This window comes from Sus scrofa, chromosome 6, assembly GCF_054392235.1.
Source record: "Sus scrofa isolate SSC_HxYL_T2T_F1_AM1 chromosome 6, Sscrofa_HxYL_maternal_Yorkshire_Landrace_v2.0, whole genome shotgun sequence".
Classification (NCBI taxonomy): domain Eukaryota; kingdom Metazoa; phylum Chordata; class Mammalia; order Artiodactyla; family Suidae; genus Sus; species Sus scrofa.
In genome coordinates this window covers 116,927,791-116,952,350 of record NC_139388.1, presented here as the reverse complement: position 1 = coordinate 116,952,350, position 24,560 = coordinate 116,927,791, and the positions used below count along the sequence as shown (strand labels likewise).

General features: G+C 38.9%; 1 protein-coding gene across 1 annotated transcript in view; it reads left to right on the top strand.

Moving 5' to 3' along the window:
* Positions 1-24,560, top strand: part of CDH2 (cadherin 2) — a 232,270-nt gene that overhangs the window by 168,656 nt on the left and 39,054 nt on the right. The window contains exons 5-11 of the mRNA XM_021096205.2: positions 1,194-1,349; positions 5,743-5,887; positions 8,484-8,656; positions 17,540-17,677; positions 18,338-18,523; positions 21,277-21,530; positions 23,389-23,531. Of these exons, the coding sequence (XP_020951864.1) occupies positions 1,194-1,349; positions 5,743-5,887; positions 8,484-8,656; positions 17,540-17,677; positions 18,338-18,523; positions 21,277-21,530; positions 23,389-23,531 (1,195 nt within the window). The remainder of the gene's footprint in view (positions 1-1,193; positions 1,350-5,742; positions 5,888-8,483; positions 8,657-17,539; positions 17,678-18,337; positions 18,524-21,276; positions 21,531-23,388; positions 23,532-24,560) is intronic.

Genomic DNA, 24,560 nt, shown 5'->3' with positions numbered 1-24,560 from the left:
TATATACTTACTGAAAGCTGTATTTTTTAAATAAATCATTTATCTGTGTTGTATATTCCATAGTAATGCACGTTATAATTCAGCTTAACAGTGAAACATGTAACCTCCCAAATCATGGTGTGTTCTGCTTTTCCGTTTTAATGAAGAATGAGAAAAGAGTTTTTCCATAACTAAAAAAAAAATGTTTCCACTGTGGCGCAGCAGGGTGGGTGGCGTCTTGGATGAGGTGAGAAGCACGTCTGATCCTCAGTCCAGCACAGTAGGTCAAGGATCCAGCGTTGCTGCAGCTGTGGCATCGGTTGCAATTGCGGCTCCTATCTGATCCCTGGCCTGAGAACTCCATATGATGTAGGGTGGCCAAAAAAGGAAAAAAAAAAAAAAAAAAAAAAAAAGATTTTATTACTGGATTAAAGGTATTTACCTAATACACAAATATCTTGTATTATTACCTCCAAACAATATTGTTCAATTGGCCCTTTCTCTGTACTGTCCTTCCTTCTTCCTTTCTGTAGCCTGTTCTTATGATCCTCATCTATAAATTTAATCTTTCTGGGAAGTGTTGTATTTGGAGGAGAAAGTAGTGAGCCTATAATAGGTATACTTTTTGAGAGTAATGGAAATATATGATTCTTGTATGCTTTGTTTATTAAGGTGGGGTAAGAAGTACCACCTTAAAACAATACGGGAAGCTTTGGTTGCCATGAATAACATTAATACAATGCAAGTATAGAAATCTGACTTCCGGGCTCAACCATATCTTAGATTTCCAGGTGAGGCTCATGCTGTTATTACTAGGGCAATTATTTCTTATCCTAAGAGATGCAAAAAATAAACAATTTTTATCTTCATTAAATTAGACACCTCTTACTGGGTTAAATATTGTCACCTTCACATTCCCAGGATAGACTTTAAAAACTGATTCTCCTTAATTTTGACTTTTGCACTGTTCCTGGTGAGTGTTGTTTTAGATGTTCACATTGTCCCCAGTCTTTCTGGGGATAGATGACATCTCTTTTTGAAGCCCATCACCAAGAACCAAGGACAAGGAGTAGGACTGGAAGATCTTCAAGGGTTTTCTGGAAAGACATGGTGTATTTGTAACTGGAAAAGGCCCATGAGGTGTGGCATGCCCTATTGTTGATAATAAGCTCATTTAGTCCCGTGTTTAACGTGATTGTCTTCTTGATCCTCAGATCAGGTCCGATAGAGATAAAAACCTTTCTCTGCGGTACAGCGTAACTGGGCCAGGAGCTGACCAGCCTCCAACTGGTATCTTCATTATCAACCCCATCTCAGGTCAGCTGTCCGTGACCAAGCCTCTGGACCGCGAGCTGATAGCCCGGTTTCATGTAAGATTTCAACCAGCTGATAATCCTTTGTATTAATACTCCTTCAAATATGTGCAAGGTTTAACATTTGCCTCTCATATCCATCTTAAAGCTTTGATACTGAGAGTACCAGAAATGTACTTGTAGCCATTTCACTTTATTTTAATAATTTTATTGTTTTCACAAAATTCATGAAAGCTCATGCTAAAAAACAAACGATGCCAAAGAAAAAAGTAAAATTGCCTAAAATCATATTACTCTCTACGTGCTGATTCTTGCCTTCAGATATTTGACTAAGAACTTACAAGAACAAATTGATATGAAAAGGGTCAAAACTCTTTCAGATAAACTATATGGAGATCCTATCATTTTAATAGCTACATAGTATTCCATTGAGTGTGTAAATTATAATTTTAATAAGTAGTTTCTTATTAATAGATTTTTATATTTGTCACTTTATCTGCTTCTGCTGGTAGTATTACCATTAAAGAGAGTCTTAGAAAATGGATATTACATTTTTATGTTGTTATTTATTGGTCATATTACCTCCAGAAAGATGTGCCAGTTTGATGTGCCTACTGAAAATTGAGATTTTCCTTTTCTACATAACCCTGACAATACTTGGTTTCATCAGTCTGCCAATCTGAGCAATCTTTTCTTAGATATATTATCCATTTATATTTTTTATGTTAATTTTTGTAATTTTTTTATATCCTTTATCTTCTTACTGAGTTATAACAGCTTTTGTATATAGCTATATGTCCATATTTTTAATATATGTATGTATTTGAAATAGATTTTATCAATTTTAAAATTATATTTTATTGAGTATTTTAAAACTTAAGAATTACATAATGTTAAAATATAAGTTCCAGGAGTTCCCATTGTGGCTCAGCAGTAATGAACCTAACTAGTATCCGTGAGGCCCCACACACTGGGTTAAAGATCTGGTGTTGCTATGAGCCGGTGCAGCTGTGGCTGTGGCATAAGCTGGCATCTGCAGCTCTGATATGACCCCTAGCCTGGGAACTTGTATATGTCGTTTGTGCGGCTCTAAAAATAAGTAAATGAATGAATGAATAAATACATAAATATTACAGAAGGCATTTTTTTTTGCTTTTTTTCTAGCCACGCTTGCACATTTTTCTGAAATAGGATTTCAACAATTTTTTCATGTTTAATGTAGAAATCTAAATTGATCTTTATTCTCCAGTTTCTACATGAGTAACTAAAACTTTTAATGAAAGTATCATTTTCTCTTAGAAAAGAATACATGCACATTATAAAAACTTTTCAAACAATACATAAATAAATTTTTTCAACTAATATAGTATTAATAAGAAAGTAAAAAAGATGTGCAATCCCGATGTGTAAAATTAACCATTTTCTTTTTAAAAAAAAAAAATTTGGTGATATCTGTAAAATGTTTCCCTGGGCATAGATTCATAAATGTATTCTTTTGAAATTGGCACCGTTCTCTGAAACCACCTTTTGTCATTTAGCAATCATAAGTTTTAACATCTTTCCATGTCAGTAAATCATTATTTATTCATATCATTTTTGATTGCCCTAACATAATTTTATGTAATTACCCATTGATGGATATTTGAACAATTTAATTCTTTTGTTGTATTTTAAAACTATAAATGATGTGATGGGCATCTTTCTGTACCTTTTCCCATTATATCCTTGGACTAAATTCCTAAAGTTGGAATCATTTTGATAAATATAGTGAAGTTATTCTAGAATAGTAACATTATGTTGCACTGCTTGCCCACTATCTAGTAGCTTCTTTCCACTCTATTATCAATTCCTGGCATTATGTATTTATTGCCGGTACTATTTGTAAAAAATTTATCTTGATGTTTTAAGTTGCATATGTTGAATATCCAATTAAACGCCCTACTTCTGTCGTATGTTGAAGTTGGGAGAGAAATTGGTTTGTCTTTTTTCTCTAACCATTATTAAGAACCTTTTATCTACTAGAGATGTTAATACATGATCTGTCATATATTTCCCCTTTTGCTTTTTTTTTAAGCTTTGTTTATCATTTTCAACCTATTAATAACTTACAGTTTTTGCATTGTAATATTTGTTGCTGTCATCTTAACTTTATCATGTATTGACTTTCCTGAGGTGTTTATAAAGTTCTTTCCTACTCCAAGATACTAATCTCCCTCCTTTTATTTGTTTTATTTAATTTTTTTTGCATCTAAATGTTTAAACTCTGTGGAGTTTATTTTCGTAAAAGAAGAAAGGGATATAGATCCATTGTTTTTCCTTTACGTCTATACCTGTTGTTCCAACACCATATATTGAATTAGTGTTCCCCACTGATTTATCATCTGTATTTAGTCATTCTAAACTTTTTAATCCACCTATGCACGTGTGTTTTTAGACTCATTTTTCCCATTAATATATTTGCTGAATTTTTGCATTTGTATAGACTTCTAAAATTACTAAAGTTTTAAGGAGTTCTCTGGCGTAGCAGCTAAGGATCTGGCATTGTTATTGCTATGGAGCTGGTTTGATTCTTGACCCAGGAACTTCTGCGTGCCACAGGCATGGCTAAAAAACAATGATAAAATAAAATCATTATAAAGTTTTTAAAGTTATTGAAATATTTGTATGTGATAGAGCAAGACTTCCCTGACTATAATAAGCAAATAAGCATATGAAAAACTAAAAATGTTTTAAATCCTTATTATCATTCAACTCATTCCTTTCAAAGGCCTTAATTGTTTTATCAACCAGCTCTTAAAATCCTTAAGGAACATGGGATTCTAATGCTTTGTGTATTGTTCTAAAACATAAAGAAGAGTATTCCGTTAGTGGCTCAGTGGTTGACAAACCCAACTAGGATCCATGAGGTTGTGGGTTCGATGCCTGGCCTCGCTCAGTGGGTTAAGGATCTGGCATTGACTTGAGCTGTGGTGTAGGTGGCAGATGCAGCTCAGATCCTGAGTTGCTGCGGCTGCTGCATAGGCCAATAGCTGCAGCTCCGACTCATCCCCTAGTGGGAAAAAAAAAAAAAGAAAAAACATAAAGAAGGAAGTGAAAACTTCCAAGCCTCTCACAAAAACAACATCACATTAATACAGAAATCTAATAAAGGTAGCACACAATAGACCAGCCCCCAATTAGACTAGTAGTCTCTAATTTATGAATACAGATATCAATACAGAAAATTCTAAATATCTCTTTTGTACAGATTCTCACGGTCTGAATTTGTATGGTTAAAACTCAGGAAATAAATATTTTCAGGTCAATGTTGGGGTAAATTCTTTCTCTCCCGATTCTTACTACTTTCATATAAGCAAGTGATGTCTATAACAAAATAGAATTAATTGTAGAATGGCAAAGATGGTTCGGTGTTAAGAATCTATTAATGTAATGAAATGTGTTAAGTCCAGGGAAAAAGAGATTTTTTTCATAGGTATTGAAGAAAAGGCCAGTGTAATAAAATTTACATTGTTTCATGTGTTATCCTCTAAATAAAAAAAAAAGATATGTTGATGCCTCTTTAAATTGATAAAGCATATCTACCAGCAGCCAGCAGCCAGCATCATACTCAACAAGAAAACCACAGAAGCATTTCAGTTAAAAAGAAACAATTCAATGGAACACTACACTGCTTTTGAAAAGATTGAAATGGTTTTCTATGTCAGGGATGAAAAGATTTTGAAGATATTTTGCCAAGAGTAGCCAAGTGATTATGTTTGTTCAAAAAGGAAGACAAAGATAAAATATAGCAGGATACCTTTATTTTTTTATTTTTTTGTTTTTATTTTTATTTTTATTTTTTGTCTTTTTGCCTTTTCTAGGATAACTTTAATACTGAGAACTCAACCTTGGGAGAGGAACAACTATCTGATGTACTTTTAATATTTACAAATGACTTTTACAATAAAAAAGAGTCAGAATTTCTTGTGCACACTCAATTCTTTCTAGATGCTCATCTTTTCTCTTGTTCTCTTGATGTCTCTGACTACTCTGTCCAAGTAGCACATTTTTAATTACCCTGGCTCATTTAGGTAGACTTAGTGAAAGGATTTAAGAGCTGGACATAACTGGCTTTGGATAGGGGTTCTGTCAATAGAATAAAGTGACTTAGCTTTTCTATAGCTCAGTTGCCTTGCCTTCAAATGCAGATGAGTTCTACCTAACTCTTTTGTATATAGATTGAGTTAAAATCCATAGAGCTCTGAGCAGGAAGCCTGGCCAATAGCAGGCAGAAACTTTTTCTGCTAATTCTCCCCTAATTATATAGAATTTGGCTAACTTTAATTTTGATGGGATGTGGAGCTTTTGTGGTCCATACGTGCCGTTTTGGTAGCATGGTTAGGGTGTATTTTATCTTTTTCCTTGAGACATAAATCTGTTAAATGGTTTTGCTTTCTAATTGCCTTTGCAGTTGAGGGCACATGCCGTGGATATTAATGGGAATCAAGTGGAAAACCCCATTGACATCGTCATCAATGTTATTGACATGAATGATAACAGACCTGAGTTCCTACACCAGGTGTGGAATGGCACGGTTCCCGAGGGATCCAAGCCTGGTAAGTTTGACGATCACAATTTGGAGATTGCTTGAGAACGTGCAGTGTAACCCAGCACTATTGTATATATGTGCTTATATAGCAAAATAAGGAGAAATCGTGTGAGCGTTTTCTTTCATTCCTACCGCTTTTAGGGAAAAGGGGAAACTTAAGGAAAATTGGATTTCAGAGAGAAAACAAAAAATATCCCTCTAGGGCCCACTATAACTTTTTCCACCTTTGAAAAAATATATGCTATAGTATCTGATTCTCTTACTATAACATCTGTATGATCCTTTCTGTTCCTAAAGTGCAGATTTTATTAGTCATAGCAGCACCTAAAACAATTGGAGAGTCTTAAAACACTTGGTGCTCCTGGGGCCAGGCAGTGAGTCAAAACTAACAGCGGAGAGGGGGCTTGGTGACAACTTAGTGCTGTTTCCTGGCTACACTAGATGTTGACTTTTAGGGTGACCCTTGTCCCCTGCAGCCCTTGTATTTAAACTAATGTCATGGAAAGTGACCCAGCCTAGAAACAGCAGTTGCCAAAACGCCTCTCGCCATTGTGAAGTGATGTTTGACTAAGGTTTTAGATTCTTGTACCGAAAACCCTATAAACTTCAGTCACAGGAGAATAGCGAGGCCAGAAAGGCCTATTGAGTTGGAAAAACTCATGGACAAGAAAATCAGTTGGCATAGAGATGGCAAAAGGAAACATTTCGCCAGCTTTCCTGAGATGATTTGGTGTTTGGAGAGACAATTAATTATATTTTAATATTGTTTTTAAGAAAGCCTTGACATTTAGCTTATGTTCTATATTCCTTTCGTCATCTATAGAAGTTTGTGCATAAGCGAATTTGAAGATATAACCAGCTATGCCTTAAACTGGCACTTTTCCTGGTCCGAATACCCTTGTCTGTCTCCTCAGAAGAGCAGGGGCGGGGTGGGGCAGCTGGGGTGAGACAACAGGGCCTGTGGAGGAAGTTCAACCATCTGTGGCTCCATCTTGAGTCACATTTCAGAGCGGCAGTCATGAGCATTTTAAAAATCGAGTACTGTTAAACATATCCTTAGTAAAACAAAAGGCTTCTACGTATATTCTAAAGATAAATAAACATTGTGCTTTTTTGTCTGGGGAAGTTGTCTTGGTTTTTTTAAACCCATTCACTGTCTTTTTTCATCTATTTTTTTTTTCCCTAACTTTATTAAAAAGTGTTGTTTCACAAAAATGGCCAAGCACTTTTGTGGAAATATTTATTATGCATTTGACCATAAATTCCCATTATGCATTTGACCATAAATTCCCATCAAGGCCTCCCATAAATAAATGACTCTCAATGATCAGAAGTAAAGGCATTTCGCGAGTCGATTTCTGCCGTGGTTCTCTAAGTTTGAAAACATCCTTCTAGGCACCGTTTGATAATGTCATGAGTTTTGAGTGAAACTTAAGTGCAATCCCTTAAGCACCATCTTGGTTCAAGAGTCCAAAACTTCTTTTTTGTAACCATTCATTCATTCAACAAATGTGTACAGAGCATGCGCTGTGTGCCAGGGTACTGTTCTGACCCTGGATACAGCAGGGACAAGCTCATTGTGCCCTGTTGGAGCTTAAAGTCTAGTAGAGGATAAAAATAAAAGGCAAATAAGCAAATGTGCAAGAAAGTTTTTTGGCGAAAAATAATCAAAGTCGGCCCATAAATAGGGTGTCTTATTTAGAGGGACAGGCTCTGAATTATGTGAACAAGCCTTAGTTAATTCTGGGGGCTGGGGGGAATGTACCCTGTGGAAGGAACAGCCATTGTAAAGGCACTCAGGTAGAAGTGAGTTTAGGATGCGCATGAAGAAGGTAGGCTGGAGATGGAACACTTTATAATCCAGTTCTTACAAAGATCCCAGAGAACGAACCATCTTAAACAGTAACTACTTTTCTCCCTGCCTCGAAATTACACAGCCTATCTCCTTTGAATGTATTCGATCTTCATGCTGTTGTAGACTTCCTTTCCACAAGAGCTAATAAATTGAAGTCCCAGAGTTTGTTACAGTGTTCTTTTAGTCACTTAGGAAATAATGGACCACAATGCCAAACCCCTATTCAGTGTTCCAAAACAGTCATGCCCAGAATGCTTCCTCATGACCTCAGTAAATGGAGTGTGTGTCCTTACTCACCCAGCTTTCTTTTAGAAATGGGGGGGAATTATGCTCAGCATTTCTTTTTAGGTGTTCATGCATCTCACCACTAATATGGTGAGGGCATGTATCGGTGGCCATAAAATTTGTTTCCAGTGGCATTTCCATTACCTATTATTTGCATTTTCTATAAATGAGGTCTAAAGTGATGCTTTCTTTGAATCATATGGGGAATTTGTCTTCAAAGTGTGTGGAAAGGTTGACTATATATACAAAAATTTTCTAACAATTTTCCTTTCAAGCATCTAAACCATGTTTTATATTTTTTGAAGTGAGTACTGTTCTTCTCAGTAGTGTTTTTCATTAAGTTTGAATGATCGTTTGTTTTGAAACAGTGAAATGCAGATTGATGGAACAGGTAAATACGCCGTCTGTTTAAAGACCCTGACGTGAAGGGTGACCATTCATTTTCCATGTATACTGTGTCTAGGAACATATGTGATGACGGTCACTGCTATTGATGCTGACGATCCAAACGCCCTCAATGGGATGTTGAGGTACAGAATCCTGTCCCAGGCTCCAAGCACCCCCTCGCCCAACATGTTTACAATCAACAATGAGACTGGTGACATTATCACAGTGGCCGCCGGACTTGATAGAGAAGTAAGCCAACCGAAATCTGTATTTGAATTTGTTTGTAATCTTAAAAGTACACAGTGTCACATAGAGTTTGTCTCCAAATAATATCTCCAGAATACTATTCTAAGGTGACTTGTCATTAAGAAACTGTTGTAAGAGTTCCCATTGTGGCACAGCCGACAGGAATCCAACTAGGAGCCATGAGGTTGTGGATTCGGTCCCTGGCCTCGCTCAGTGGGTTAAGGATCCAGCGTTGCCGTGAGCTGTGGTGTAGGTCGCAGACGCGGTTCGGATCCTACGTTGCTGTGGCTCTGGCATAGGCTGGCAGCTATAGCTCTAGTTCTCCCCCTAGTCTGGGAAGCTCCATATGCTGCAGGTGAGGCCCTAAAAAGCAAAAAAAAAAAAAAAAAAGGAAAGAAAGAAGGAAACCTGTTGTACTCTTTTCTCCAGAACTTGTAGTTGATTGAGTGATGCATGTCTGCTGGATAAATCATTGCTAGCCCATGTAATATTTAGTGTGATTATTGACTAAGTTAAGCCAGTGACCCTTTGGTAATGAATTCTTATCATTTTCTGTCTTCCGTCGTATTCAAAGGTTTTGTGAGAAATTATATTAAAAATCATGCCCAAATAAAATGTACATAAATGCAGGATAATTTTTAGCATTCGTATCTCTAAGAGGCTACAAATAACGTGTGATGAATTTTCCAGGTGGCCTCTGAGGATAGCCTGGTTTAGTACAAAAGAAATGATCTCCCTCCTTTCACTTTAAGATTAACTTATTTAACAGGTTTGAACATCCAGAACATCATTCTACTGACAAGCCTTTAAAGTTAGAAATGCAGAGAAACACGCTTCTGGCTTAATATTTTGCCGCAAAGGCGTGAAATGTTGACAATATTGAAATATCATGTCCTGTCACAGTCTGAGAAGGAATACATAGTCTGAGTATTCCAGATGGGTCATCTCACTGTGATAGACCTCAGCCCACCGTGCCCTGGCACACTGCTGCGTTTTGTTCACATGATTCCTTCTGCCAGGAACGTGTTGCTCAGTTTTCTGGATTTTGAACCTTCTAATTCATGTTGCCATTTAAGTCTCGCTTATATCCTTTCCTGAAGCCTTAATGAATTTTTTTACACCCTTTCTCTATTCTGTTCTGACTACTCTTAGAAATTCTCAAGGTCATCATTGACCATCAGTAATCATTGTGTGAGTGAATTATCAAAGTGCCAACTCATAGAGATCTGAGCTTGTAGATTTCTGGCTGAGCCAGCTTTTAGAGTAATGAGACCTCATAGTATGCATGTCCAAAGGAAACATTATACCTACCATAATAAATATTATTGACAAGGATTTTAAGAGTTGGTGTATATGATGCTTTATTTGCCTTGGTAAGTAGCATTCACTTGAATTGGATCGAAGGAAACATTACTATTGCAATTCATTATATACACAAGATAGTGCTAGCAACACTTTAATAAAGTAATATGAGCCAATCAAGATTACTTAATTCACAACTGAGCCAAGAGCCTTACTTAGGAGTTGGATGTATGCTTATGACAGTGTACCTATTAACTCCCAGGTGTCGCCAGTTCTTTCTCTAGGAATGTTTCGCAGCAGAGATTGTGGAAATTCAGTGTTTGCAGTAGTTCATTTTGTTCCATGATATGTGGAACATGTATGTCTTTTTACCTCTTTCATTACTGTATGAAATACTATTTTTAAATGTCAGAAAAATAAGCATGGGTGCTATATTTTATATGTGAATATGGTATACTTTTTAATATTCTCTCCAGAGTGCCAGGTTGCTCCCATACTAAGTAGGTGTAGCTGAAACCTAATATTTCTCTTTCATGTCACACTCTCACTGTGCGATACAGAAATGGGACTTGTTTTCATACAGAAATACTCCTATCACATTTAGCCTGGCTGTTTTATGACAAGCAAGAGGCACTGGGAATGAAAGACAGTTTTACCAAAGCCAACCAACCATGTTTAAAAATCAAAGAGACTGTGTTTAGTTTAGAGGGGAAGTCAGGCCATATTTGTGATTATGGTTCGAGGTGGACAGAAGCAGCTGCCTGTGACCTGATGAAATGAATGTGGACATGGATTTGAACCTGGAGCATCATGGGTTAGATATAGTATGAGAAATAGCTTCTTGACAGTGAAATTATTAAACACAACAGTGAGTTACGAGGGAAAATTATGGAAAGCCTTCCTTTTCTGAAAGTCATTTAACATAGGGAAAATGTATCTATCTTGGGTGGTTTATGATAATTCTGCCTGAGGCCGGGAATAAATTACTCTGACTTCTCCAGGCCTCATGCAGGCTGGGATGCTTTTATTTCTATTAGAATTCACAGTTTTCTCTCTGTCCAAAGTCATTTCCGTTGTCATCCGCCCAGGATGAAGGACACCGTTAAGTGATTGAACTCCTAATCATTGAAATGCTTTTACTGAGCTTCCACCTGTTATTCTCCTTCCGTCTCCGGGTTTAGAAAACCCCAGTTCTTCGGGTTCTCCAGACCCAAAGCTGTACCCGCCATACTCGCCAGTCTTCAATGTTTTTTTTTTAAATTTTATTGAAGGGTAGTTCATTTATAATGTTGTGTTAATTTTCACCGAGCAAAGTGACCAGTTATACATATATAGATTCTTTTTCATATTCGAGTCTTCAGCTTTTTTAATTCTTAATTTTTTAAGATTTTCTTTATTGTTTAAGTGAAGTATAGTTGATTTATAATGTTATATTTCATTTTTAAAATACTGTATCTTTTTAAAAATTACTTGATGGATTTTATTACATTTATAGCTGTATAATGATCATCACAACCCAATATGAGTCTTTGAGTCTTCAGCTTTTTAATCTCCACCCGATTTCTTGTCGCGTGACTTGGTGGTACCCATTCCTGACATCTTCTTCTTTTTTCCAGCTTTTATGTGCTCATCTCTGGCTTTGCCTGTTATGGGCTTTTTGACCTTTGGTGTATTAACCTGACACCCCAACTCCCCCATCTGTAAATGGGGTAATAATGTTATATCTACTTCATGGGATGGTTGTAAAGATTAAGTAACATGAGGCATAAAACATTCAGCACAATGTCCAATACATATTAGCTACCGTTTTCCCCACCACCATCATAAATCCATTCTCAGCATCTAGTGGGTGGCAGCATCACTTTGACTTCTCATCATAGTTTTTCTCATGGCAGAGAATTATATTTCCTGTTCTCCAAGCGAAATTATGGTTCGCCCGTGCCCTCAGTTCCTTGTTCTATCCCACATGAGTGTTCTCCTGTTTTCTGTGCTCTTCGTCTTTCCTTCTCTGCAAGTTCTTGCCTACAAACCCCACAGGTCCCTTCATAAGCCCCAACCGAGTCTCCCCTTTGGCCAAAGGGCTCTCCACAGCCCACAGCCTCAAGTCAGAGCTCTTTAACGTGACACTCCAGACCCTCTAGGACACTCATCCCAAAGCCTTCTTTAGCCTAAGCACCTAGGATTCCTTACGTCCTGCTTAGAAGCTGGTGATACCCTCTGCCCCTCCAACCGCCTGTCAGTCCTTGTGCAAATCTGAACTTCTCAATTCTTCTGTACCTGGTGTTTCCTTGGCCTGATGATCCTTTTCCCATCTCTCTAGAGCAGGCTCTTCCTTGCTCTTTGAAATGCAGTCCTCAGCCCCTCCGTTGGGTACTCACAGTGGTCTGTGTATTTCTAGATACACAGAGACTATGTGACATAGACATTATGTCTCGCTTCTAGCTCCTGACATCCAGTGATGTCCATGTGTGCCTCTTCTTTCACCCTGAACAGGAACCAGAGGAAATGTTCAAGTTATTAAATTTCCCCCTTCATGTCAACACCAGAATCCCCACAAGGGCAGCCCACACTCATATGCCCCTCCCACTCCTTCCAGTCTCCTGGGACTCTGGCTTTGCACCTGCTTCCCCACTCTGGATGCACTCGTGCCTGGCATCTATCCCCACTTGCTTGGAGGGCACTCACTAATACAGTGCAACAAGTAGTGGTACAGACTCTGGACTCAGAGCGATGTGGATTCAAATCTTTTCTCTGCTACTTAGAGCTGAGTGTCAGTGGATGGGCTTCCTGAAGCTTTGGTTTTCTCATCTGTAAAATCAGGCCACCTGGAGTTCCCTTTGTGGCTAAGGGGGTTAAACACCCAACTAGTGTCCATGAGGATGCGGGTTCAATCCCTGGCCTCACTCAGTGGGTTAAGGATCTGGTGTTGTGAGCTGTGATGTGGGTCGCAGACATGGCTCGGATCCTGTGTTGCTGTGGCTGTGACGTAGGCCAGCAGCTGCAGTTCCAATTCGACACCTAGCCTGGGAACCTCCATATGCCACAGGTACAGCTCTAAAAAGCAAAATGAAAATGGGCCACCTGCCTTATAGGTTTATTTTGAGGCCTTATGTGCCTGGCACATAGTGCTCGATCTCAGTAAATGTTATATATGCATATGTGTTTGTGTACAATTATGTATTTATCAAGTCCCTTAGAATAATGTCAGCATACTGTAAGCCTACATAAAAAATGTTTGTCTACAAACTTCGAAGCTAGATTGTACTGTCAGCCCCATTTCATGGTTGAGGTAATTGGGACTTTGCATTTAAGAATTTGAACAGGGTCACAAACCTGCACTTCCCTCACTGGTTCCCTTCTCATGAAAGGTTATTACCCACTTGTCTGTCCCCTAACTCAGTGCATCCAAAAGCAAACTCATCATCTCCCTAAATCTGTGCTTCCTAATGAATTTCCTACTTCATGCGACCAATGCCACCAGCTTCCCAAGATCGTGGCCCACTTCCCTTTACTGTGCACTGCGTTCCTACCACTCATCTGTTGAGTCAGCAAGTTCCTCTCAGTTGACCCCCAGAATGCATCTTGCATTCATTTCTTCATCCAGGCTCGGAGGACTGCTGCATATGCCCCTAGGAAAGGCGTCTTCCATCGCTTCTTCCTATTCTTACTGTGGTTGTGTTGCACATTTGGTCCTGGGATCCATTAATATTTGTCTCTTTTGCCTAATGGCAGCAAAGTCATCTCTGGTTTTGTTCATCATTTTATCCAAGTAAATACTACCCATTGCCCGCCTCCAGGAGACTTTGATTAAATGAGTGCCCAATAGGTGATTGTATGTTCTCACCTCTGCATTTCCTTAAAGCACTCTAGTTCAGCATTTCAGAAGTATAATACAGGGGTCTAATGATTAATTGATACACATAGGGAAGCCTCTAGGGGAAATCAGAGGCCCCAAGTCTTTCAGATATTGTGCCATCAAGGAGAGACTGCCAGAGCACAAGTATTGTATTGTGTTTATTTTTACAGTTATATTTATGGCAAGAGAGGCTGCTTTTCCTATAACAGTACTTTTATAACAAATTGTTTTTTAAAAGGGAGTTAATGTCAAGATAAATAGTAAGTGACTCATGGTGTAGTAATAGGCCGCCAGGGCAGAACTGGGGACATGGTATATGAATCAGCTTCGTAGTTTGGGAAACAGTGAGCTAGTTTATGCTCCCTGTATATGTTTTAATGAATAAATGATAGCTAGCCAAGTAAATAAGAAGATGTTTTCTTCCCGAATCTGAAATGATTGGTAGAATGTAATGCAAGGCCAAAACTTCTGAAACATTCATCCATCCAGTTATAAATTCAGAAGCATTTATTGCATGCTTACTCTATGTTCCAGGGACACAGACATCTGCAAAGCAGTGACCCTGGGGAGGGGCGTGCGTATGTGTGTACATAGCCAGGGAGGACAGACAGATGGACTCCTAACAGCCTTGTAAACTAGAAACAGTGATAGAAGTGTGTCCTGAGGACACAAACAGCTCTTCGGAGGCTTTCAGAAGTCAGACATGAGCTGACTTCAAGCTTTGTGTTTGCCAGGCTCAGATTAAGGGGGAAGGGTATTCTGGGCCAGGGTTTCTCCACCTGGGCATTATTGACATTTTGGATAAGTCTCTGTTGTGGGGGCCTGTCTGGTGCATCATACAGAGTTCAGAAGCATCAGTGGCCTCTACCCATTAGATGTCAGTAGCACCGACCCCTTGCAACAACCAGAAATGTCTCAAGATACCGGCAAATATCCCCTAAGGGAGATTGGGTTGGGGGGGGTGAGGTAGGCAAAGTCACCCCAGTTAAGAACCACTGGTTTGAACAGAGGAATATGCCCAGTGCAGTGGTGCAGGGATGTGGTATGCAATTGACGATAAATACAGACAGTTCAAGGTATGGGGTGAGTGAATGGAAGGTGAGAGCTTTGGTAAGAAGGGTGCATCACAGAGTTGGAAGGACTGACAGCCAACAGAGGGATTAAGATTTTATCCTTTCTAGACAAGAAAGGGAGGAAACGTTTTTAAGCCAAGTCCCCTTGATCAGCGCTGGGACTATGAGGAGAGGAAGTCAAATTCTTATGAAATCTAAATGTCAGTCACTCAGAACCAGATGCCCAGTGACTTAGGAAAGAAACACTAAATAGTTTGATTGTCTAAAACATAGGCTGTCACATCTTCCTTACTAAATGTAAAAGCATTTTACCAACCAGACAGTTAGAAATGGAGATTATATTATTTACCAAGTTGGTGTTTTGTTTTGTACTTTCTTACTTGATGCAACATTATACTTCAGAAATAACAATGTTATTTAGTTACTAAGAGATCTCAAGACAAGTTTGAAACAACAGGAAATTTCAAGTATTAGCTATTGATCCCAATATTCCAGCTTTGTGAAACACTGTACATATTATGCTTATATAATTCTGAAGATCATTGTAAAGGTGATATTAACAAAGGACTTAGCTCCAGACTTTATCTATGTGAGTTTCTTATCCTTATTTTAAAAATTCCTTTTTTTTTTCTTTTTTGAGCATGTTCATCTGTTTCTGCAAATAGCAGCCAAGAAAAATGGTATTTCAAAGTCATAACAAATTTTTATTTTCATGACTTTCAGCTGGGAGGCTGAACTGAATGCCTGACAAAATTCTCTCACTACCCATGAGAGCATTAAGCTGAAATGACACTCTTGACTGGGAAAGGAAATCACTGAGCAATAGTTTAGCCTGTGTAAGCATTATGATGAGGGGTTACAGGTTAAGAAAAGTTAAAATGGTTCAACCCACACTATTCTTTTGTTTGTTTGTTTGTTTGTTTGTTTGTTTGTTTGTTTTTTCAATCAAAAAAGTAGATTAGGCGTTCCCCATGTAGTTCGGTGGGTTAAGAATCCAACCGCAGCAGCTCAGGTCACTACAGAGGCAGGGGTTCGATCCCCAGCCCAGTGCAATGCATTAAAAGATCCAGCATTCTGTTAGCTGTGACTTGAATTGAACCCCTGGTCCAGGAGCTTCCATAGGCCACTGGTGCAGCCATTTGAAAAAAAAGGAAAAAAAAAAAGTAGGATGCTTTTCTTTTAAAAAGACAAAGGAAAAGAAACGGAAATAAATAACTGCTAGAGATTGGCATCTGGGTGGACAGAGACTAAAAATTGAATGTGTGAGGCTTGACTTTCCCTCCTACTCCTTTCTTTGTCTTCCTCTTCCCACTAACAACTAAAGCAAAAGCTACAATTTGTGTCTGTTTTCTCTAAGCTCCAAAAACCCCTCAAGAGTGGCCGTTCATAATGTTGGCTATATTTAGAATTAGAGAAAATTACTCACTGCAGTGACTGTTTATTTTTTGTAGGATGACGTGAGTTTTGTTGTTGAGGATGTTTTAACATTTTTCAATGATCTCTATTTTTTTTTTTTTATCAGTGCCAATATCCACAGAGAATTCAGAGGATCTTAGCTATTCGTTTTGTTTAGGTTTTTCTAATATAAAACTTTGTTAGTTAGACTCAGGATTTTCTCTTAGAAACGCTAGAGCTGAATTTGGCTCCCCTTTGAAAAATTCAATCTGGAATTTGAAAGCATTGATGCCTCTTTGATATAACTGTCTATCTGAAAGTGCATCCAGGAGTTCCCATCGAATCTGGGAATCTGGTTAACTAATCTGAGGTTTTGGGTTTGATCCTTGGCCTTGCTCAGTGGGTTAAGGATCTGGCGTTGCCATGGGGCTGTGGTGTAGGCCGGGGGCTACAGCTCCGATTCGACCCCTAGCCTGGGAACCTCCATATGCCGCGGGAGCGGCCCTAGAAAAGGCAAAAAGACAAAAAAAAAAAAAAAAAAAAAAAGTGCATCCATAGCCACGATAGGTCTGTGGACATGATGGGTATTATGCCTAAATAGCAGTCTGTTGAGTATGCAGCTATTAAATAACTGCTGTGTTCCAAAATGAAGGATATAAACAGAAGCCCTTTAATTTGGTTTTGACTTCATTTAACAATGTCTATCTCCTATATAATTGTGAATAGTGTACATTAACGGAAATTACGAGACTGTATTGTATCAATCTTGGTATAATCGAAAGTACAAGAAAGAATATATAAAAGGAAAGCATATGTATTTTATGAATTCTATATGCCTTCTTCTCCCTCTCAAGCTTCTTTATTGTTTTTAGCATCCCAAACTGGGTAGAAATTAACATATGAGAAAGTAAATAGAAACCACATGACTTGGATGCTGGATGACAATGTCGTGAAGTTCAGAAGGCAAAGAAAGGGTGAAACTAGATGGAAGCTTCGGCTTAGCAGTGAATTTCACACATCTGCCACATCTTCCCTTTTTGCCAGTAGAGGTGACAACGTAGAGTTAAATCTCTCCAGACAAGGACCAGACCTGTGCTTCCACAAGTTAAAGTAAACTCCCCTTGGGAAATTTCGAGCAATGTTAATCAGGGTGAATGAAGCTGTGCTTTTTGTGTCTATGAAAGAGCCATTTACAGAACAACTGTTACGTCTTCCTGAGGAATTAGTTTCATTTAAGTTGTTACCTTTATGTCTTTGCAGAAAGTGCAGCAGTATACGTTAATAATTCAAGCCACAGATATGGAAGGCAATCCCACGTATGGCCTTTCCAACACAGCCACGGCTGTCATCACGGTGACAGATGTCAATGACAATCCTCCAGAGTTTACTGCCATGACAGTAAGTCCAGACTGTCACTCACGGAACTTGAGGCCCGTGGTCCATTACTGAGAAGTTTTATCATGAATCATAAATGCCTTAAATAGAGCTGGAACTTGCTTCACCTCACTGTCCAATGATTATCGACTCCAGCGTTTTCTGTCACTTACCCCAGGGTTTTAAATAAGGCTCCAGAGTAATTTGTTTTTTTTCTGTCCTCTCCAAGTCCACTGATAAAGTTGTTCAAACATGCTGCCTGGAAGAAATGCCCTCAAAAACCTTTGTGCTGGTGGAACAAAACATTTATAAATAGCTTCAGGTCCTCAAGCCACATGACGGATTTATGCCACTTCGTCAGCATATAATGATGATCTCTTGAGTAAAATGATTTCCTTCAGAGTAGTCCTCTGTGAATCACCCAGATACTCTCCAAAGAAGGCTAATTTTAATATTAATGAAACTCTAACATAATTTGGGAAAAAAAACTGACGGTCGACAAAAGTTACATTATTTTTAAAGTCCAACATAAATGCTGTGATTACCTGCATTACTAATCTCCTTGTTTAGTATGGATAGTAAAGATTTAATGGGGCAGTAAACTCAGGGCCGTGTGGTCATCAAGACATGCTGTCCTTCAGGGTCCCCGTTGCTCCTCTGACTCAGCTTCGTCTTTTCTTGTAGTTCTACGGCGAGGTCCCTGAAAACAGGGTGGATGTCATAGTAGCTAATCTGACAGTGACAGATAAGGACCAGCCCCATACACCGGCCTGGAACGCGGTCTACAGAATCAGCGGTGGGGATCCCACTGGCCGGTTTGCCATTCAGACCGACCCCAACAGCAACGACGGCTTAGTCACCGTAGTAAAAGTAAGTGTGATAATCTGAGAGCTGATGAGCTGATGGGCTGATGGGCTGACAGTCACTCTGCAGGGACTGGCATATGCCCCCTACCCCGTAGTTTGTTGTTGAATCATATGATGTTTGATCTTTTCCTTTTTTAAAAAAAAAGTTTTATTGAAGTCTGCTCACAAGGTTTTGATCATTTCTGCTATACAAAAAAGTGATTGAGTCATGCATATACACATATCCATTCTCTTTCAGATTCTTTTCCCCTATAGATGATCACAGAATATTGGGTGGAGTGCTCTGTGCTTACAAAGAGGATGTTTTTCTTTCAAATGTCTCTAAATCTGGAAGTTGATATATTTGGAAGAGTCATCCTTGTTATTTTTTCAGTTATGCTGACGCTGAGGCCAACATAGAGATCCTCACTTTATCCCTAGAATATGATTGTTTTTCAATCAGTGTGGACAGTTTTAACAATCCGAAGACAGGACAGCCCTCTGTAGTGTTTACTGTCATCGGAGTGGATGTGCCAGCGATATGTCACATTGTGGAGTTTTGATGGCCAGTGGGTAGCTGCTCGGAAGGATAATCCCCACCCACTATTCTTATGTCTACAGGTTGCTGTTAGAGTATTGGCTCAGGGAACAAACCAGAAAACATCACAGAAGTGAAATGGGATGAATGCAGGCAAGCAGAGGGCCTATGCTTTTAAGAGGTTTTGGATTTACTCTGCTGTTTTTAAATGCTATTTTCAAGACTTTAAGAAATTGGTTCTTCTAAGATCTTTATTGTCAATAAATAAATAAATAAATAAAAGCAAAACTGAGGACTGGAAGTAAAAGGAATGTCAAGTGTCCCAAAGGGACAGTGCTAGTGGAAAAGCTCTTTAAAGTGAACGTCTAGGGAGTTCTCGTCGTGGCTCAGCTGGTTATGAACCTGACTAGTATCCATGAAGATGTGGGTTCAGTCCTTGGCCTCTATCAGTGGGTTAAGGATCCGGCATTGCTGTGAGCTGTGGTGTAGGTCACAGACTCTGTTTGATCTGGCGTTGCTGTGGCTATGAAGTAGGCCAGCAGCTGCAGTTCTGATTCAACCCCTGGCCCAGGAACTTCCATATGCTGCAGGTGCAGCGCTTTAAAAAAAAAAAAAAAAAAAAAAAAAGGCAAAAATTTTAAAACATAAAGTGGACATTTCTTCTCTTGAGCCACCCAGTGAAAAGATTTGCTTCCTTGCCTCCCATCCCAACACTCTTGATTTGTAAGTGAACCCAAATGTTGGCCTTAGAGAGAAAGGTGCAATGAGGTGTCACTTGCCAAGAATTTTATTTGTGTGTTAGTAGAATGGGAATTTACCCCATGAGGCAGGGGTTGGAAATTCTCGGAACACGGCATAATGATCAAGAGCATGACTGTCTGTATTTGAATCCTAGCTCTGCCCTTTGTAGTGGTATCAACCTGACAGATTTTTTACAGGTTTCTCATGCAGAAAGTGAGGAGATGACTGGTACCCAAGCCCTCACGTTGGACTTAATAAATAAGCTTAATACACATTAAAGGTCTTAGCACTTAGCATAAATAAATGCTGTCAGGGATGTTTCATGTGGCTAATGCACTCATGCAAAAGAATTCTGTCTTATTTCCTGGCTACTTTGCTGTCTTGTTTAAAATAATTCAGAAAGGGAAGTTAAACTGGGGATTTTAAGAGAGAGAGAGAGGAAAAAAAAGAAACTATGGAGAGGTAAGGAGGCAGTTGTTGAGGAAACTGGTGTGGTCTGTGCTGATATGGTGGCTTTCTCATTAGCTTCTGCGATTGGTCGTTCTTAGACTCCCCAGGATGCCCTCGGAATGCTTCTGGCTCTTTTTTTTCACATTATTATACACAATCACGATTCTAGAGCCTCTGCTACAAGAGGATCAGGGGATTTAAAAGGAAAAGTCCAGACTGGTCACTTGACTCTAGGTAAATTTTCTATCAACAGTGGGATTCAGTGAAACATTGGAAATTTATATTTACAGGACGGGTGATTTATGCATTTCCTTTATCCAGAGAGATGTTCTTAGATTTGGAAGTTTCACAGACTGGTAAAATACCCAAAATTATTTTGGAAAAAAAAAAGCCGGAGTTTTAATCTGCTACCTAAGGAAAAAACAAAAAGTCCTTCCACCTATCAAACATGATTATTTTTTGAAGTGTATATATGTGTGTATTCTAAAACAATTGCTTCAAATTACGAATGATACTTTTAAGTAGAGTAAGTTTAGCTTTATAAAAAAAAAAATCACATTTTCTAGTTTTTGATTGTATTTTGTCCACTTCATTGCAGACTGATAAAAGCTTTCCTGGATGAGAAATAGTCTTTGTACCAATGTTGGCTTGTATGATCTAGACCATCACATTCCCGCTTGACCTCAGATTATTTAGTATTTTTAAATTTTTGGTTAACAGTGCTTTTCTTAAGAATAATGAAGTTCTTAGATGCAGCTAAATAAATGCAATGTACAGTAGTAATAAATACTATTTTGTGAACACATATCTTTGAAATGGCCAAGATATATAAATATCTTATATTATTAAGTTAAATTGCAATAAATATTTTAATCATTAACCAGCTAATGTTTGTTTTGCAGAAATTTGAAAGGAACCTATGGTATAGTGAATGAAAAAGTAATGTTTTAGAAATGGAGTTGAGAAGAATAAATTGCAGAATGCAGATATTCCTATTGCCTACAAAAATATGATTTCTCTTTCAAAAAAATTTTTTTTTATTTTTCCAGCCAATCGACTTTGAAACAAATAGGATGTTTGTCCTTACTGTTGCTGCAGAAAATCAAGTGCCATTAGCCAAGGGTATTCAGCACCCACCTCAGTCAACTGCAACTGTGTCTGTCACAGTTATTGATGTGAATGAAAACCCTTATTTTGCCCCAAATCCTAAGATCATCCGCCAAGAAGAAGGCCTTCACACTGGTACCATGTTAACAACGTTCACTGCTCAGGACCCAGATCGATATATGCAGCAAAATATTAGGTATCAAATGTGATTTCTGCTGTTCTTGTAATTTACAGTATGTTCTATGCTGGACATACATTTATTTACCATTTGAATAAGATGTTATCATTGGAACCCGAACTACATATTACAGGACTTTTTGGTTTTTTTTTTTTTTTTGCTTTTTTTAGGGCCGCAGTCATGGCATTTGGAAGTTCCCAGGCTAGGGGTTGAATTGGAGCTACAGCTGCTGACTTACTCCATAGCCACAGCAACACCAGATCTGAGCCAGGTCTGCGACCTACACCACAGCTCATGGCAATGCCAGATCCTTAACCCACTGAGTGAGGCCAGAGATTGAACCCAAATCCTCATGGATCCTAGTACGGTTTGTTTCTGCTGAGCCACAACAGGAACTCCAAGATTATTTTTATTTCTTTGATGAAGTTTCTTCAGTAGATCAATGAGTATATTAGGTAGGAAATATAAGAACGAAGCTGCTTGTGTATTAGTTGAAAACACAGAAGTTCTCAGATTCCTTTTTTTTAATCTTTAATAATTTGCCTGCACTTTTATGCCAACCATCACACAAAGCTTTCACTGTGAGTAAATAGGGAACTCTCAGAAGCATATAACATTTATCTCTTCTGCACACATCAGGAAGAAAAGAAAACTTATGCCAAAACCAAGATATAAGAGCTAATTATTTTCATCTCTCACCTGTGCAGTAGTTATAGGACTTATAAAACATATCTGGAAAGATTTCCAACCTCAGCAAAATCTAATTTATCCTTCCTGATGGGGGAGTAGATGGTTGGCGGAGCACACCCCACATGACTATTATCCACTGCTGGTGATGGTAATTTTTTAAATTAGTTCATATTTTATTGAACTTCTTTCAGAATTGCTGCTAACAGAAAAATGTATATCTTCTCTATTTCCCTGTATGTTGAAATCAGGATAGATAAATAGCTAATGAATAGGTGTACTGAATGCCTGCAGCTTTTTACCTCTCAAAGCATGGGGTATGGTCTCCAGTTTGTATATGAGTTATCCCAGGTTGAAAAGCTCATTCCCCAACCCCAGATTGAAAAAGAAGGAGACACTGTCACAGATTGATCTGCTTCATACAGACTCAGACCGTGGGGCTGCCCTTGAAGGGTGTAGTTCTGAGGCTTGGCCCAGGTGGAAAATCCTAGGAAGAAAGGGATTAGGGGTGGAGGTTTCTCTCCCATGAGAGTGTTTTAGGAGTGTTCTGTGATAGAAAATTCAACTTCTGTTATAATTTAGCTTAAGCCCTCTGCCTTAGGGCTTCTGCTCACTCAGAAGATGCATTTGAGCTTTATCTGCACCACTACTATCTTAAGAACTCTATAACAGCTTAAAATGAGATCTATTGGGGTTTCCGTTGTGGCTCAGGGGGTTACAAACCTGACTAGTATCCATGAGGATGTGGGTTCAACCCCTGGCCTTGCTCAGTGGATAAAGGATCCAGTGTTGCCATGATCTGTGGTGTAGGCCGCAGATGTGGCTCAGATCCTGTGTTGCTGTGGCTGCGGTATAAGCCAGTGCTACAGCTCTGATTCGACCCCTAGCCTGAGAACTTCCATATGCAAAAAAAAAGAGAGAGAGAGACATCCGTCATTAACCCCAACTCACAGTAGGGAGACTGGACTCTTGTTCTTTTCCCTGGAACACTTACGTCATGTTTCCTGCATGCCTGCTCATGCAGACAGAACCTTGATATGCCTCCCCAAACCACTGGTGCAGAAATACTTCCCCATGTTAAAACTGTATGTCCAACTGTATCTCCAAAAATGTAAGTTAATGAGCTGGTTGCTTTTGGAATGAAACCTATTAAAAAAAAAATTAAACTTATTGTGCTTTTATTTTGCAGGTACACAAAATTATCCGATCCAGCCAACTGGCTAAAAATAGATCCTGTGAATGGACAGATAACTACCATTGCCGTTTTGGACAGAGAATCACCAAATGTGAAAAACAATATATATAATGCTACTTTCCTTGCTTCTGACAATGGTATGTAATTAAATACGGTCACTGTATTATCTCGGGTGTAGAGCCTCAACACGAATGCATCATCAGGAAATGAGGTTTTCTGCGAAACCCAATTGTCTAGAAAACTGACCTTCATGCCTCTAAGGCCCCAATTTCTATTTTCCGATTCCACTGGGCTTTCTATGATATAGTCTCTGTCTTCTATAATGAATGTTCCCAGTGTCCTTATACCCTCCACGGTTGCCTAGTATTGTGATCACAAGCCTTTATGGTTTTTCTGCCTTGTTGCACCTCGGTGCCTTGGTGGCCCAGACACAGTTTTTCGATGTGGTCTTTTTATATTTCTTCTCGCCAGTGTGTTTGATGCCATCAATTTGTCTGTTTCTGGTGTTTTTTCTCTGGTTCTCTGCCTCTAGTCTGCCCTGGGCTAGGAAGCTCTTAATTTTATGTATAAATTGAAGTAATTGGGTACATGAGCTTTAGTGTGTTGGTTTTGAAAAACACAAACATGGCTTAGCATCTTTTTTTTTTTTTTTTTTTTTGGCTTTCGAAGTCTCTGCTGGATTCTAAATGGTTGAGATTAATAGATAGCACTTTCTTTTTCTTTTTTCTTTTTATTTATTTATTTTGTCTTTTTGCCATTTTTTGGGCCACTCCCGCGGCACATGGAGATTCCCAGGCTAGGGGTCCAATCGGAGCTGTAGCTGCCGGCCTTCGCCACAGCCATAGCAATGAGGGATCCGAGCCGTGTCTGCAACCTACACCACAGCTCACGGCAACGCCAGATCCTTAACCCACTGAGCAAGGCCAGGGATCGAACCCGAAACCTCATGGTTCCTAGTCGGATTCGTTAACCACTGAGCCATGACGTGAACTCCCAGCACTTTCTTTTTAGGTGTGTAAGATACAAATGGCTTATGTAAAGCTGCTGATGGTGGACTTGTTTTAGCTCTCAGTGTGATGTAGTTTTAAAGGGAAACTTTGAAGTTCCTCCTGAGCCCCTGGTTCCAGACTCCAGTTCTGACATTTTTAAACTGCAGTTTGGCAACA